We start from the raw sequence: 18,062 nt of genomic DNA on the forward strand, positions 1-18,062 counted from the left end.
TTTCCACTGTTTTGACGAAATTAGTATCTTGAACAAAAAATGAGTTGAAGGTCAGGAAATGATCTTTCAAGTGCAGATTACTTATGGTTTTATAAAAATGAGGATAAAGAGATGCAGTGTTTTCTATGGTCGGAGACCATAAACCTCAAAAGGTATTTCTATGTTTTCTAATGGTGAATGATATTAAATATCTTTGAGGGTTATGGAGTGTTTTCTACTGTATTTTTTTTTTATAGACAAATACTAGTGGTTAGTTTGTTAATGGGGAGGGGGGAATGTTAGTAATAGGGATCAAACCCCTGACCTTCTCAATAATCCTTCTTTTATGGAAACATATATTACAAGAACAAATAACAAGAATTACTTGCAAAAGTGGACTTTCTGAAATTATACATATTCATATACACTTAAATTGGAGTGAACAATGGGACTAAGATTACAAATGCTAACAAAAGGAGGGGAAACACAAAAGTGGAAGGGAGAACCACGATCAAATATAACATGCAACTCATCACGAAGACAATGAAATGCATGAAAATGTCCAATGACCATATAGCACGAAGAACAACACCTTCTGTTGTGAAGTGATGTAACGAAGGCCACCTTCCATTACAAACATACTTTAAGAATGAATGCAATTGAGATGAAAAATTGTGTGCAGATTCTCAGCCTCTTTCATCACTTCTGACTCACAAGTAATTTGCACTAACAAGTACCATTAAATTGTCTTCACAAGCTTTCTAGTCGGAGTTGGAGTCATAGAAGTCACTTGGGCATGGAGTTAGAACCTCCGATTCAAGCAACTGGACCACTCGGTGCATAGTGGGTCGATCCTCTGGACTTGAGGAAACACACTGAATAGCCACAGAGAGTAAGGCATCAAGGCTCTCAACCTGAACCCCGTCACATAGAGGATCGACAATATCTCTCGGCCTATTTTCGGTAATAAGGAAATTCAACTGCAACGAAAGCAAATTATGGCATTATAATGGGAATCCTTCCCTATTAAAATAGTAACTAAGATTATCTTCACTTTGTGATCGCATAACAAAGAACATGTAGTAGAAGATGATAACAAGTTTATGTTAATTCATATACTTGAATAATATAATCAACACTCTCAATCACACCCAACCCATTTCAAGCTAATTGCAGTGGTAACCATAAGGAGGCCCAGTTTATCACGTATTCTTAAGGATTTAGCTCTTCTAAACTAAACTGTACCCCCACTTTGTAATCGCATAATAAGGTAAATGTACTAAATGTTAATCAACACTGTAGCTCCTCTAAACTACATTGTAGATACACTTTAAAGAGTAAAATGTTCCGTGATTGTTGAAATAGAACACTTGAAGGAGTTTGAGAAGAAGGTCTAGGATTCAAACTCTGGCTACTAACATAAACATAACATACTAACATCTAACATTTGTCTAACAAAAAAAAATGTAATTAAATATATATGCACATGTATCACAAATTAAATCTAATATTTAGGTGCATGACATACCCAACCAACAATATTGAGACCCTTTTCAATGAAGGATGCATCTGTTGGCCGCTTTCCACTAAGCACTTCAAGTGTCAACACCCCAAAACTATAAACATCGGTCTTCTCGGTTGCTCTGCCACTTTGCATATACTCTGTAATGGAGTATGGAGGATTGTTCAAAGAATATAAAGTTAAATAATGAAGCTAATAGTCTAACAAAAATCTCGTTTTAGTGCACCCCAAAACAATTAACATATCTGCCTTTTCGATGTCACAATTGTGAAGCTTAACACATGCTGATTATTGGTAGTTACTTTACTTTTAGAGAAAAAAATATTAAAGGTATTAATCATACTCAGTTATTTTCTTTATGTTATTTTGGTTGGTTTGGCAACAGCGGTCCTCTGTTTCTCTTTCGCTATAAATGCCAGAGCTAAAAAGACTCTTGACACTTTTGCATTTACTCTTTCAAAAGTCAATCTAGTATAATTTCACAAGCACTTACACCAAAGAGATATTTCATGTGAACACATCAAAACATGAGACAAGCAGATAAACACCCATGCAATATTGGACCACCTAGTAACTAGTTTTAGATATTAGACACCCTCAACAACAAGAGACCCTCATTAATAGTTCATTTGGTAAATACCATCATTTATGCTCCAGACAACTATCTATCCGGTGAATATCATATCCATTATTGCTTACCTGGAGCTAGATAACCAAATGTTCCAGCAACAATAGTAGTGATGTGAGATTCTTCATCCTCTAGAAGTTTGGCAAGTCCAAAATCAGAAACCCGAGCATCCAATTTTCCATCGAGCAAAATGTTGCTTGATTTTATGTCTCGGTGTATGATCCTAGGAGAACAATCGTGGTGCAAGTAGGCAAGCCCTTTTGCAGCTCCCATGATTATATTCAACCGTGCATCCCAGTCTAGTTGCTCAGATCTTTCTGTGCAATGCATCACAAACGCCGTTATCCTCAAAGAAGATTTAAGTAGAGATACTATACTAGCTTCCATGTTAATTGAATTTGTATCAAACAGTGCAGAATAAATAAAAATGCCATCTTTAATAATCAAATAACTAAAGCATAATAGTATCAGAGCCCAAAAAGATATATGTTAATATAACCTAATCTTCAAACATCAAAATGTTCACAGACAACAATTCCCAGTTGAATTAGCATCACATATTCATAAAGCATAAAAGATTCAAATGCTCAGCTGCTACGGCAAAGAAAAGGTTGCTATTACATGTTTTATATTAAATGCACACAACATAACACAGATATTTATGTCGTGATCTATTTTGAGAGAGCTACCAAGGGTTCTTAATCAGAGGTTTGGTTTCTTATAAGAAGTACGTGATGATTACCACATGTAAGCATTTGACCTTCTAATCCCCACACGCCCTCCCAAAAGTCTTAACACTTGTACGGTTGTACTTGATAATAAAGATTTATTAGATGTTTCATATGTTAATATGATGATGGAAATATATATTGTAAGTGTTCAAATAAAGATCATACCATGAAGAACTTCATCAAGACTGCCACCAGGTAGGTAGTCATATATTAACAACTTTGATGTAGGCGAATTGCAATATCCCCGTAAGTTAACTAAATAACGGTGTTTGATGCTACCAAGAATTGCAAGCTCCCTCTCAAAAAAACGATCAAAGCCCTCATTCATCTTTACAATCCTTTTCAAAGCAAATACATTCCCATCATCCATTGCAAGCTTGTAAACAGTTCCAAATCCCCCTACTCCTATTATGTGTTCCTCATTCAAAGTCTCTAGTTTCTTAATAATGTCTTTTGAAGAATATGGAAGGTCTCCATGAAACATCACTATTGAGGCACCTACAAGACATTATTTGGAGATATTAAAAATTTCAAGGGGTTTACAATGCATAAAGTAGAAATGCTAGCTCAAACAGGTATACAAGCAAGCCAAAGAAAGATAAGGAGCGTACCTGCACCAACATCCATTGCAAGACTTATTCTATCATTTTTACCAAACTTTTTATAAAGAAAACAACCCCAGAAGCACATAAGTGCCACCAAAAGGAGTGCACCCACAGTTGCTGATGCACTGATGAGAAGTCGGCCAGAATATTTCTTCTTTCCATTTTGACTTTGGTCTATAAAGAATAAAACAATAGAAGTCAAAATGGAATTGATGACAACATCATCTGACAGACTATACTATATACTACACTGTCAAAACTATAGTTGAGAAAACAAAAAGTTATTTAAGTCCAAACAGGGAATGTGCCAACAAATAAAAAATCAGATAAATACCATAACCTTTATAGGATATAGTATCTTCCTTAGCTCTTCTAACAGACTAGTAAACTTTCTTCTTTTTATCAAGTTAATCGTGCATAATATAGGTAACAAATAAGTAATCTAACGGAATTTGAAGCACTTCCTTTAGTTACATACTAAAGGGTGCAGTTCACTATTTGTTACACAAAACACATGCTAAGCACTGTATTCACATCAATATCAAATGTGCAATCGTACTTAATTGGTTATTTTGGTTATTTGAAAAGGTAACAGTCCTTGACTTCTTTCGGGCGGAAGAGGAAGTGTGTGTGTTAATTTTTATAACTTTGGTGCACTCATAATAACAATTAACATGCCCTTGTCCTCTCTCCCCGCGCCTAAAAAATATTACACAAATATGACCTAACATACACAGTCACGCCTGCACACTTGGAAAAATAATGCATCTGGATCATACCAAATAAAACTTGAAAGCTCTTAGGGAATCAGCCACTTTTGAAAAAAAACATAAGCCAATGCCTAATGCAATGTCAAATTCAGTTAAAATAAATATTGGTTTGGATTCATTTTGGTTATAAATAAAAAGGTCTGGATCATTCATTATTTACATAGAATTGTTTCTAACTTTTTTAATCTATTTTGAACCAAACTTGCTTACACCCATTCATTTTGTTTCTCTAGTCGGACATTTTGAATTCATATACATACACCCAAAGAACCAAATACCCAAAATTTATCATATTTCCCATTATTTGCAGTCTGAATTAGGCGCGAAATTCCATCAGTACCTTGCTGTGACTCTACCTTATACTCATTAGGGAAACAGTATAGGTCCAGGATATAATCTAAAAACCTCACAGTACCACCATTACACCCTCGAAAAGAAAAGCTTTAGCATCATTTTATTAGAAGACAATATAGGTTCAGGATAAAGAGTATTACTAAAATTCCTCATGGAACCACCATTTCACCCTTAAAAGAAAAACTTTAGCTTCATTTTATCAGAAAACAATATAGGTCCAGGATAGAGGTATTACTAACATGCCTCATGGTACTGCTCTTACACCCTTGGAAAGAAAAGTTTCATCTAAAATGAATGTGTGTTTGGTTCTGTGGTAGCAAAAATTAATTTTGAAGAAATTGATTTTGTAAAATTGATTCTAGCTAAAAGTGAGTTGAATTATTTATGTTTGGATATAATCGTGTAAAAGAGAGTAAATAAAAGATTCAAGACTAAAAATCAATTATGGAGGTAAAAGCTACGAATCTAGCTTCAAGTTAGAATCAATTCTTAATGCAAAACCAATTCTACTCAAGGAGAAGCAAACAAGTCAATCAATTATGCACCTCTAGAATAAATTTTAGCCCCTCCAAAAGTGAAACCAATCATACACAGAGCTATAGAGCTTTATATGGCCTTATCATTTTAGCTTCATCTAACTGCAGTTGAGGAGTCAACTTACCACCTTTCCTCAAAACGATTAGGCCATAATATGCATAGAGCTGAAGACTCTTTAATAAAAGTATTTTCTATGAAAAGACAATACATCATTAAACACAGAAACAGGAACAAAGAAAGAGAGCAAGCTTGGTATGAGGCTAAATGAACAAGGATTAAGGAAAATCATTCAGCTCTACCTGAATTAGATTGACCATTTCTCCCAGGTGAACCATCATCTTTACAAGTTGAACTGATTTGTACCCCACACAAACCACGATTTCCAACATACCTACAACAGAACATATTTGTCTCAATATAGGAAAAATATATTTAATTCCTAAGAGGTAAACTACTACATCAGGACAGTCTAATATCGTTGATCAGCAAGGATAGAAGTATAAACATAATACAATCAGTCAGATTACTGGCAGCACTTAACCTGCAGAAAACAGAAAAAGCCATACTTACGAGCTTCCAGTAAAGGTTGCAAGGACACCATCAGAAGGTATTGGTCCGACCAGAAAATTGGTTGATACGTTGCTGCAAAGTACCCAATATGACCATAATATTAAAAAGATACATTCAAAAGAATTAAAAAAAAATAGCAAATTAATAAAAATCTAAAAAAGTTAGAAAAATGGAAAATTAATAAAAATGGGCATAAAGAAAGTACAACCACAGCAGAAAAGAAGTCTACATACAAGTTTTTTAGATTATACAACTTTCCAATTGATGCTGGAATATTCCCACCAAGGGAATTGCTTGATATATCCCTGTAAAATAGGGAGACATCAGACATGTTGATGAATAATAATATGATCTCCGTAACACTAGAACTACCTAATTTGATTTTTGTTGTTAAAAGAAGACTGCATACTTAACAAAATAACCAAATTACTGAACATCAGAAAACTATTTCATAAACTGAAGGACATTACTGCTTGCATGAATATACCCACCACCCATGCATAAATATCAGAAAACTATCTCATAAATTTGTTTTTCTTTCCTCCTTTTCTCGTAAGCCGTTTCTTCTTGAAATGAAAACAGAATGAGCCCATACTAGTACTACAATATTTATAATGTTTGACCCGCACACAAATAATTAAGCGTTAAATAAGTTTATGGTCCCAATAAATATATCATTTTATTTTTACTCCCTCTAAAAATTTTCTTCAAACAATGGATCCTCAAATATTTTCCGTCGATAATTTTGGTCCCTGATTTTAAAACAATTCATATGTATCGTCTGAATTTTTAAATGATTTTTTGCATGCATGTTAAGAACATTATAAAACTCTCTCCCACAAACATTTAGAATTTTTTAACAAATGATGAATTAAATATGATTTTTTTTAAGTTTTTAGTGCTTAAAAATTTATATTTTGTTGAAATTTTTTAAAAATTTATTAGGGGAGGCCTTATAATGGTCTAAACATTACTGAAAAAATCATTCAAAAATTTGATTGAGACACATGAGTTGACTTAAAAGTAGGGACCAAAATTGTTGATAGAAAACGAAATATGGTACATTTATAGGGACCAAAAACATATGTAACCCAATAATTAAATACAATTAATAAGATATGTATAAACTAAAATATAAACTCACAAATTTTGAAGCTGTGAGAGGTTTCCTATTTCACTTGGAATCATTCCACTGAGGTAATTACCCTGTAAAAAGCTGGACAAACCAAATTTCTAAAGTAAATAGGAAAACAAAAATATGGAACAGAACTGGGCAGGTGGACCAAAGTTATTACGTACATTCCCTGCAATTCAGTGCAATTTCCCAGTTCTGGTGGAATTACCCCATAGAGGTTGTTGTTATGAAGAGCACTACAACAGATACATTAACATTGTCATTACATGAGGGATTAAGGAATAGTATCTAATAATTAACAGACAAGTATATGTTAACAAAAGTTTTAAAATACATACAGAACTTTCAGCCGCTCTAACTTCCCAAGGTCAGGTGATAAAGAACCACTTAACTTATGGTGAGATAGACTCCTACAATATCACCAATGAAAAGTTAGATAAAGAATTCTGGATATAATTGCCAGTATGTCTCCTGTAATATCTGGATAAATTACTTTTTTCTACAATTCAGCAGTCTTGTAACCAAATTATTGCTCAGATGCAATGATATTTACATATAGAAAAAAAGTGTTCTCTCCTATCCTGCATTATTGAAAACACTACTGCAACACAAAACCCATAAAAGAAAAGAGGGGATCCCTTGAACAGATATTTAAAAGGTGGACTCACTAGGGTAGAAGAAATTTGAAATCTGTCAGAATGTTACTAAACAATCATAGACTAGGGCAATGAGAAAACGAGAAGGAAAATTGTATTATGTGAAATTTACAATCAGTACTAGCTCCAAGAATTAGATAGCATTTGTTTACCGAACTTTTAAGTCAAACTCAGAACCTAAATGTTCCAGACATGGTTGAAAACATTCCCATGAAGGATCATAAAAGTATGCTTTGGACCACTTAATAAATACAAGACTAATATGATATATTTTGTCAACCCACAACATAATACATTTGGAAAATTACACCAGTGAATCAAAACAAGACGATGTATGAAATGCCTTCATCTAAAAAAAAACTGAGTCTTATAGCAAGTGAAAGACAAGATATGTCAAGTGTGAAAACTCACAAATGTGTCACTCTCTTAGTTTTTTGATCACATTTAACTCCTTTCCATTTACATGGGTCAGGATCCTCGGGCCTCCATTGTAACAGGATACCATCAGAGCTAATAATGGCTGTCCTGAAGTTGACAAGTGCCTCACCTATAAATGTGAGAGAATATAACAATCAATATGATTATGCAACATAAAAGGACTCTACTTCATGAAATTAGTTAGCTGTTATTTAAACTAAGTCCCATGAGTGAACTAATACAAGTAAGAATAATATTACTAGAATTCGTGACATTTTGACTTTGTTCAACACATTTATAATAAAGGCATAATGGTAAATAAAAAATATGCCTAGTTTAACAAAAATTTCAGGCAAACTAGGACAGCACAAATATATACTTTTTATATGTATAAAGGTGTTCATAATAAAAATTACGGCCAAGTTTTGCTCAGTATCATATAAATATGAAATGTGTTCAAACCAGAATCAGACTTATATCCAAACTAACTATAGTTTCAAAGGTAACAAGCATAAGAAATATATATACCATCAGGACTGATTGCTTCCGTGTTATTAATTACAATATCTATCAGCAAGACATATAGAAGCCACGGCCACTGCCCTTTAATCAGACAAATGCCCATAGCAACACTGTTCAAGAATACTAGAACTACTAAAATTCATCTGAGACAAAAGTATCCGAAATGTCTCTCTCCACCATGTAGTTATCTGGTTGGTATATACATCAGCAGTGCAGATGAACTTAGACACTGCCTGCAACATCAAAGCAATTAAACTAAAATTAAAGCATACAAAAAACCATCATTATAACAAATTTATCAAAGTAAAAAATACACCAAATAAGAACCAAAAGTTATTCTGACAGTTATGCCTATCAGTGATCTCAATGGCACTTAAAAAACACTTACAACTGTTAACAGTTACAAACATAACCTCACCAAGTAAATAAAAACACGAGAAAAGTTTTATATATTGTAGTTTATTAAGGCTCTGTTTGGATAAACAACTTAATTAAGCTCTTGTTTTATAAGTGCTTGTATATAAGTTACTTCTATAACAAAAGATAAAATAAAGTCAAACCGTTTCCTTATGCACTCTAAGTGCTTTATAAAGCTATCCAGGAGAGCTTATAGAAATAAGTTGAAACACTCTCAGCTGAAACGCGCAAACACTTTTTACCTAAAGAAGAAAGTAATGTAAAAAAGTAACGCAAATAAATAATTAAAAAACTCCAGTATCTAGTAAGCTAGAGAAGCTAATCCAAACTGAACCTAGGTAAACTAGTAGAAGAGCTTCACATAAAGTATACTATAAAGAAATTCAACATTTCAAATCAAAAGCAAAAAATGCAAAAACATGAAATCCAGATAAATTAATAATCAGCTTTAATTTCAGTAACAGCGACAGTGAATTTAGCAAAATCGAAGAAGCTTGAAGAGAGAGAAAGAATGCAGAAACGCAGAGTTCACCTTGATTTCGATCTGAGATGCGAAAGTGAGAGAAAAATGCAAGTTGAGTTGTAAAGGAATAATAACGAAAAACGTTAAAACCACCGTTATCACTCTCTCACCCACTGCTTTGTGTTTGTGCCTGAGATTTGTGTGTGTGATTCCAAAGAGTGAGTGCGAGTGTGTGAGCGTGTGTGAACTTAGAAGTGAGACTAAGATGCTTTTTTTTGGAAATTAATTAAAGTGAAATTAATGAGATTAAGAGCTAAGATGTTTCGCACGTGCAACCGACGCCTTTTTTTTTATCACAGCTCATAATATTGACGCCTGAAGCTCACATTACTTCTTCTCTTCTCCCTATTCCTTTTTTTTCTCTTGTTCATTTATTTTCTGAAGTCTTTATATACATATAATTTTGTATTTAGGTCAATTTTTACCATTTTTGTTTCTTTCTATGCATAAATAAGTTATAGTAATGTAATTGAATAGAATCATGTCAGGGAAAATATATAAGGATAATACGTAATTGGTACTTTTATATGTTTTGCCGTTTTTTTGTAAAATAAATATGCTTTGCCATTCATTCACTCACTAAGTTTATGTTTAGTTTATCTTAATTTACAAAAATGGTAACTTTTTAAAACTTTGCAAGATATTAATAGATAAATATCAAGAGTAATCTTAGAACCAAAAATTCCACCACCTTCTACTCCATAAAACATTAATACGTTATAATTTTAAACCAAATACAAACCAACCCACACTCCAAATAAAAAATATTAATACAAATTCACCCAAAAAATAAAGATTAAGAAAAGCTAACAAATGTCCAGAGATTTATTAAAGAAACAAAAATAGAAATATTTAATTAAAAATATATTGAAAGTTATTTTTAACTTTTTAAAAATTTAAAATTTGTTGTTTTTCATGTTAAATTTCATCTTTTATTCTTTAACAATTGCCGTAAGCATTCTTAACAAGACTGAAATATATTTGTCCCTCTTTCTCCCAATAAACACTTTGGATTATTTTAATAAATTGAAAAATGAGTCGTTTGAACATTAAATACATAAAATAATACTTTTACTAATTTATGTTTATACTACTAATGTAAAATAGATTATATTAAATTGGAAGTGTTGTAAACGCTCTTCTATTCGTTTTATTTTAAATATCTCATTTGATTTCAATGAGAAAATGGTTTTCTTATATTCAAATATTTTTATTAATTATAGTTAATATAGAAATTTAATGAGTCGAGATATACTTTATCTTTAATGAAATATAAATAAAAATAATAATTCAAATATTAATGTATTTAATTAAAAAATTATTCAACTATTATTTTTTTTATATTTTATTTCGAGATAGTAATAAATAAGAGTATATTAATAGACAAAAATAATTAAATTTTCATTAATAATATAAAAAAGATAAATAATTTAAAATAAATAAATATTACAAATGAGATAATTATTATGAGACGATAAAATATTAATAAAATATTACAATTAAAAATAAATAATTAATATTGAATTGAAGGATGAAAAAATCATTGAATACATTTTTTATAAATAGGTCTTTTGCTGTGAGATGAATATAATATATACACTTGTTGAGATGGCCAAATAAAAAACATTTTTATACTGGATACATTAACTCATCAATGTCACACATTACAACGTAAACTCACTGCATAGGACTTAGTGTGAGAATTCAATAGATGTTCGCGTTCTAAAAAGTCAAAATTAAGTAATTGTTTACATGAGAAAATGTTTAGTGTTGTACACATCTTGAAAAATATAGAGGTGTACACATCTTAAAAAATAAAGAGGTAAACAAATTGATAAATGTAATATATTGATAATATGATAAAAAAGAAAAATAGAGATAAAATATGATATTAAATAAATATACAAAATTACTAGTATATTTGTATCTTTGTTATTTACATAAATCTTAATATTAACCAAAATAAATTGAATTATTTATAATTTTTTCAAAATCATTTTGTAAGCAATTTAAGTCCATATCAAAATAAAATATGTTTAATTCAAATTTAACTATGGATATATTAAAATAAGTAATGGATATATAAAATTAAAAATCAAATTTTGAATTCATTTTTTGTGGAAAAACATTTTAAAATTAACCTAACACATATATGAAAAAATCATTAAAAAATACAGTTTGACCTATCAATAAGAATTAAAATTAGGTACATGATCATTTTGTAAAGAACAAAAGTTGTATTTTTTTTACACAAACTAAAAACAAATTGTGAAAATTTTATATGAATCAAACACTTATTTAACCATTAAAAAATTTAACTATGGATAAAAGAAATTTAATAATAATTTTATCAACTCATTTTTAATATGTATTGATGTGTTAACCATTATCATAAATTAAAAGCTAAATATAATGATTTATGAGTGATACACAAAGTATTAACTTGAAGCTACATTTGGAAGAAGAAAAATTGAAAGTGATATTCAATTTTGAAATGATTTTTTTTTTCAAATTTGACATTAGTTGTTGATGGAGGAAGTACATTCAAAATAATACTAAAAATTAAAAAAAATAACCAAATATGAAAAACACTTTGCATTATGTTTTCTATTATTTTCTATTTTCATTTTTTTTTTTTGGGTTGAATGAGACAACTGAAAGATTTGTTTCAAGTGGTTCTTGGAGTCACACATGGCTTCAATGGATTCTTCATGACAATGGTGAAGGCCTGCTTCTCACTCAAGTCAACCTCACACCCTTCTTCAATTGTCCATTTAAAATCTCTCACCAAATTGGCCAAAAAGTATTCAAGATGAAGCATTGCAACACTAATTGCAGGACAAACTCTCCTCCCTGCACCAAAAGGCATCATTTTAATCTCTTTAAACCCTTTTAGATCAAAGTTAGTATCCTTTTCAACTTCCCTATAAAACCTTTCAGGCTTAAATTCCATTGGATTTTCCCATACATTTGGGTCCCACCCCAATTCAGCCACAGGAAAATTCACCATTGCATTTTTTGGTATCTTATGACCATCCAAAATAGCATCATGTATAACAGCTCTAGGAATTATAAAATGACCAGGTGGGTGTCTCCTAAATGTCTCTAACACAACAGCCTTTAAATAAGGCATTCTTTTCAATTGCTCCTCTTCAATTTCTTCACCATGTTTCACAACTTCCTTAATTTCATCATAAATTTTCTCTTGAATGTTTGGATATTTTACTAAATTAGCCATGGCCCATAACAATGTGGTAGCCGTTGTGTCAGTTCCACCTAACAAAAATTCAGAAATCAAACTAACCAACTCTTCGTCGTTTAACTTATTGTCACTGTCGGGAAGTCTTAATTCAAAAAGAGTATCAATATAAGCCTCAAAATCATCATTATCTCCGTCCACAACATGAATCTTGTTTTTTATTTTCTCTTGGCGAGCTTTTATTAAAGGAAGCAACAAATTTATTTGATTTTGACGAATTTCTAAGATCTCTTTATATAATCCTCTAAACACAAACTTAGACAACATTGGTACAAAATTCAACACATTGAATCTAATGAAATTGTGGATCAAACGATGTTGTGTCCTTTGTATATTCTCAACAATTTCTTTATCAAATTTCTCCCCCAAACACATGTGCGAGAATAAAGTATATAATGTAAAATTAAAATAATCATCAACTGGTACGGCTTTATTACCTAATTCAATATCAACTAAAATATGTTTCTTGAGAACATTCAATGCCCATTTACGACAATGAGAATATGAATGTAATCGAGAAGGTTGAGTCACTTGCATTAAATTTTGGCGCAATAATCTCCACATAGGACCATAAGGAGAAGTGCTTACGGAACGTTGTTTAGGGAAGAAAATTTTAATTGTTTGAAGAGCTATAGGACGATTAGCAAAAATTGTACCATTTTTAACTAGTGCTCTATGAGCAACTTCATGTGATGTTATGAAAATTGAAGGTCGAGAACCTATGTGAATGGTAACTATGTCACCATATTTGGAACGTAATGAACGAAGGAAAGGTTCAATGTCAGCAAAATTTTTTGATGACTTTAGGAGCCAAAAAAGGTTACCTACGAAGGGTATAGTTGGAGGGCTTGGTGGTAATTTCTTGTTGCGGATTACATTGAGAAGGGCTTGAAGAAAAATGTATAGAGAAATAGATGCTATGATATAGAACCACAATCCCATATCTATTCTATTAGTTTTAATTAACTATTTTATTTTATTTTGGTGATGATTAAAACCAAAATTTCTTTTTTACTATTCTATGTTACTCTCTTAACACACTTGATTCACGCTTGCTTCTATATATTGTTGTTTTTAATATTATGTTACATGTCATTTACAGATATAAAATATTTTCTACAGTTATGTGTTTCACATAAATGTTCAATAGTTACTAATATAATTATTTATTAAAAACTTTCTTTAGATGTGTCATAACACATTTGTGAGTCCGTTAATTATTATTTGATATATACTTTTGAGTAAAATAATGATTTTAAACTGTAAGATGTGAATTAATGATTGTAACTTGTGTGCAAAAGGGTTTTGATTGTTTAATTAATGAAGTTACTAACACATTAGCTATTTGCAAGAACATGGAGTTATTGCCTCAAAAAAAAGAATGGAGTTACCATTTGTTCCTTTATAGAAGTTGTTTTAGAAAAATGTTAATAAAGGTTCTTAGGGAATTGATTAATGGAATAAATATAAAAATACTTGTGTTGAAAAATGGTGTATTTAACTTTTTAGAACTTTAAAAATTGTTTTTTCAATGTAAAATTTTATTTTTGACTTTCCTGATCAAGAGTTTTAGAATCCTTGTTAACACGATCTTACAAATGTTTGATCTTTTTTATTAGTTATTTTTAAAGTTCAAAGTGACGTTAAGTATTGTTCTGTTTGAATTATCTCTAATTATTTATTACAGATAAAGAAATAAATAGATTGAATAATAGAAATTAAGGGTACTATAAAAAAAAATTAAAGAAATACATGTGCTTCTATACGGATCATGTGAGCGGGTCGCGTGAGATTGATTACTACGTGAAGGTAAACAATATACATATAATTCATAGTTTAGGACAAAATTTAAAATATCATTGATATAATGGTTGATGTAATATTCAAAATCATCTAATTAACTAACTAATAAATAAATACATATAATAATAAATATATTATCAATATAATTATGTGATAATTATTATTATTTTGTTTTTGCTAAAGTTTCAAATAAAAAATTCATATTTTATATATAAATGATAAATATTTACCTTTTGTATAATTTATATAATAAATTATGAATAGTTGTATTTTGACTTTATGTATAAAATATTTAAGAAATATTATTTTTTTAAATCAATTTAAAATATTTTATTAAATAATTAAATAAATCATTAAAGTGGAGTTAATTGTCACATGCAAATTACTTAAAATTTCCACGCCAATCAAACTTTTGTTATCCTATTCAACACCAAATTGTCGACATAGACTAAATAAAAAACATTTAAAATATAAAGGATTAAAATAGTTATTAAAATTTAATAGGGAGTAAACTTAAATTTTAATTCTTATATTTTTATTAATCAATAAATTTGATTAATTTATTTTTAAATTTAATTATTTTAGATATTTATTATAATTTTTTAATTAAAAATAATAATATAATATATTTAAATGACGTAACATATAATAAGATAATATCAAACAATTACTACTCATAAATTATAATAAAATAATATAAAAACTTAAATTTTAATTTAATTGATATATTTATATAATTTTATATCACAAGATTGTATATTCATTATTTAAAATATAATATATTATATTTTTTAATTCAAAAACCAACTGAAAAGATCAAATATTAAATTTTAAAATTTTGCAAATTAATAAAAATATAAATACCATTTATATTTTGACGATAAGATCAATAAATCTCGATGTAACCGTTTTTTTATATATAAACGTAATTGTCGAATTTATTAATCCAAAAAGGAAGGAAAAAAAAAAGCATTCGTGCAAGTGCAACCATAGAATTTGCCATATATATAATCGGTATTTTGTTTTCATATTTCTTCTTCTTGTTCTTCTTCTTTCCTGTGGGTGGTCGAGTTTGAAGTTTGATCGATCGAACGGTACACATTCAACAAGATGACGCGAGGAAAGCAGAAGATCGAAGCGCAGAAACGAAACTCAGAGAAGAATCAGAAATCAAAGGGCTCTCAGCTTGAAGCCAGAGCCGTTGGTCTCAAACTTACCTGTCCCATTTGCAAGGTTTATTTTCTTCCCTTTTTCTTCACCATAATCTTTTTCCATGCGAACAAAAAAAAAAAAAGATCGAATTTTGATTATTGGGTTCTTAGAAATTACTCTATTTTTCGTTCTTTTGCTGTTAGGTTATGTTATGGCATTGAATTAACCGATCTGGGTCGTCTTTTATTTCTTTTTAATTTTTAATTTATTTGTGTTTTACAATTTTATTGAATGAGTCATCGCTGTTTCAGTTTTTGATGATTTAAATTTTAAACACAGCTTAAAAGGTTTACCTTTATTGATTCTAATGTTGCTAGAAATATTAATTGGTTACTCTTTTAAGTGATTCAATTATTGATTTGTTAATAATTGTAAGCTAGAATGCTATAAAAGTCTTTATTCTTTTGAAGATAATGTTGTGTTGGTTTTGTGTGTTAGGTTGCCAACTCATGTTTTGTTGTGTACTTTAGCAATTCAGCACAGTATTTTTTTCAATAATGTATGTTAGGCATGCTTCTGTAGGTGCCTTGGTGGGACATATCAGAGCCACTTGTTCAAGTATATTTTTTAGATAGGAGTACTTGTTTTTGTCTTTATTAATTCATTTATTGTGATTTATGATAAGCTTTAGTAGTATAATATAGGAACGGGGAGGAATGTGATGTGGCAGAGAGGGAGGTAATTGTGCGACCAATTTTGTTGTAAGAGGATGGAAGAGGGAGGGAGGGAGGGAGGGAGTAGTTATTATACAGATTATTGTGTATAATAGTTATTATTTTCAGTGAATACTACTACTACTTTGCAGTTACTTTTCAATCCGGGTTCCTATCAGTTGAAGAGACTTACCACATTTTTAAATAAGAACTTTCACTGTGTCATAACCACAGTAGAAGCTACAAAGGGAAACTTTGTGCTATAAAGTTCCTGCCATGGTGGATTCAGGGAAAGATTAAATCCATTTCAGTTCTTGCCTTGCATTGGCAGGAGGTTAATATCACGACTTGAACCTGTGACATCCTAATCACATGATAATAAGTTAATAACTCATCCCTTTCATTAAGCACAACAAAAGGCCTAGTCTTTAAATTCCAAGGCTTGTTTAAGGTTCTTACTTTGTATAAATTATTATCTGTATTTTTATAATAAGGCCTCTGAATGGTGCCATTTTTACAATTTTACTTCTGAAACGTTATTTGATTAAATTCAAAGAATCGTGTATATCTTGGTGGTGGTCATTCAGCTGGCGACCGTGCTAGTGTGATACTATGGTTAAATAGGTTAATCGACCTATTCAATTTCGTCGCTTTTCTGATGTAATTGAACCGTGTGTTTGTGGAGATGTTCTACAGTTTCAAATATGATATAGAGCCTAGTGAGTACTTTTTGTGTGTATCAGGATTCTTCATACTGTTTTTGCACATTCATTTTCAGGTCCAACTTGCAAATCCAAACCAACTCGCTGATCATTATGCTTCCAAACATCCAAAGGAAAAACCTCCTGCAGAGTCAAGCTAGTGACGATCCTTAGAGCAAACAGTATAAAAGTTCCAAAAGAAAATTTGCTCTCTTAGGTGTCTCTATGTTTCTGCTTCTAAGCCAAATTGCAACATGTTTAATATTTTTTTTCAATGTGCATTATTGTAAGATGTTTCAATCTTTATGAGAATATTATCCGGTTGTATCAATGTAGACCAACTTAATGAAGTCTGCAACATTACATGATGAAGTAATATCCCTTTACACCGCCTTCTTAGGCGAGACTCTAAACAACAATAAGGAACTGCAAAATTGAAAAATATTATGGTTATACTAAAAAGGTGGAATGTTAGTTTTCTTTTGTTGTTGTAATTCACTTATGAACATTGAGGTCGTTTAAATCCTTTTACCCTTATGTACCTTGTATTCTCTTCTTTTTTCATCTCCTATCTTTTTTCTGTTTTTGCAACACTAGATCTGATCTTTGCATCACTCTCATAATGTTTTGGAATCATGGAATTTTTTTAGCACCAACCTCTATTGGATAGAGTTATTTCTAACTATATATTTTAATCATATATATAAATATAATTTTAAGTGTCAACTTCAGGAAAATAGATCTAACTCTTCCCTTTCTGTTTTTGGGTGAGTGATATCATGTTAATCTTCACGTTGGACTTACAACCTTCACATGCTGGTTTGAATATCATTTTAATCTGTTCACCTCTAATTATTGTGCACTTCTAATTCTACAAAATAGGGTATAATAAATATTATTTTTTGTCTAACTTTTGGTTCTCAAACTTTTTGGTATGTTGGTATTCGGTCAAATGATAAGTAAAATTTGGTTAATTACTGTTTTAGTTAGAGGTCAAATTTGATTCTCTCAGATTGATTCAACTTAAATTAAAGTTTGTTAACTATTTTAGTATATTTAATTAAAGGT

At 30.3% G+C, this 18,062-nt stretch overlaps 2 protein-coding genes across 2 annotated transcripts; both read right to left on the minus strand.

The window, feature by feature from the left end:
• Positions 1-300: 300 nt before the first annotated feature.
• Positions 301-9,585, minus strand: LOC101501250 (LRR receptor-like serine/threonine-protein kinase FEI 2). The gene is made up of 14 exons (XM_004512304.4): positions 9,376-9,585; positions 8,433-8,659; positions 7,899-8,034; positions 7,170-7,241; positions 6,996-7,067; positions 6,841-6,912; positions 5,930-6,001; positions 5,697-5,768; positions 5,426-5,517; positions 3,472-3,639; positions 3,026-3,358; positions 2,201-2,446; positions 1,508-1,641; positions 301-959 (listed from the first exon to the last, which is right to left on the minus strand). The coding sequence occupies exons 2-14, from the start codon at positions 8,527-8,529 to the stop codon at positions 741-743; spliced, it is 1,785 nt and encodes a 594-aa protein (XP_004512361.1). The 5' UTR covers positions 8,530-8,659; positions 9,376-9,585; the 3' UTR covers positions 301-740.
• Positions 9,586-12,034: 2,449 nt separating this feature from the next.
• Positions 12,035-13,567, minus strand: LOC101499546 (cytochrome P450 89A2-like). The gene has a single exon (XM_004512387.1). The coding sequence runs from the start codon at positions 13,565-13,567 to the stop codon at positions 12,035-12,037; it is 1,533 nt and encodes a 510-aa protein (XP_004512444.1).
• Positions 13,568-18,062: the final 4,495 nt, after the last annotated feature.

Source organism: Cicer arietinum, chromosome 8, assembly GCF_000331145.2.
Source record: "Cicer arietinum cultivar CDC Frontier isolate Library 1 chromosome 8, Cicar.CDCFrontier_v2.0, whole genome shotgun sequence".
NCBI lineage: Eukaryota > Viridiplantae > Streptophyta > Magnoliopsida > Fabales > Fabaceae > Cicer > Cicer arietinum.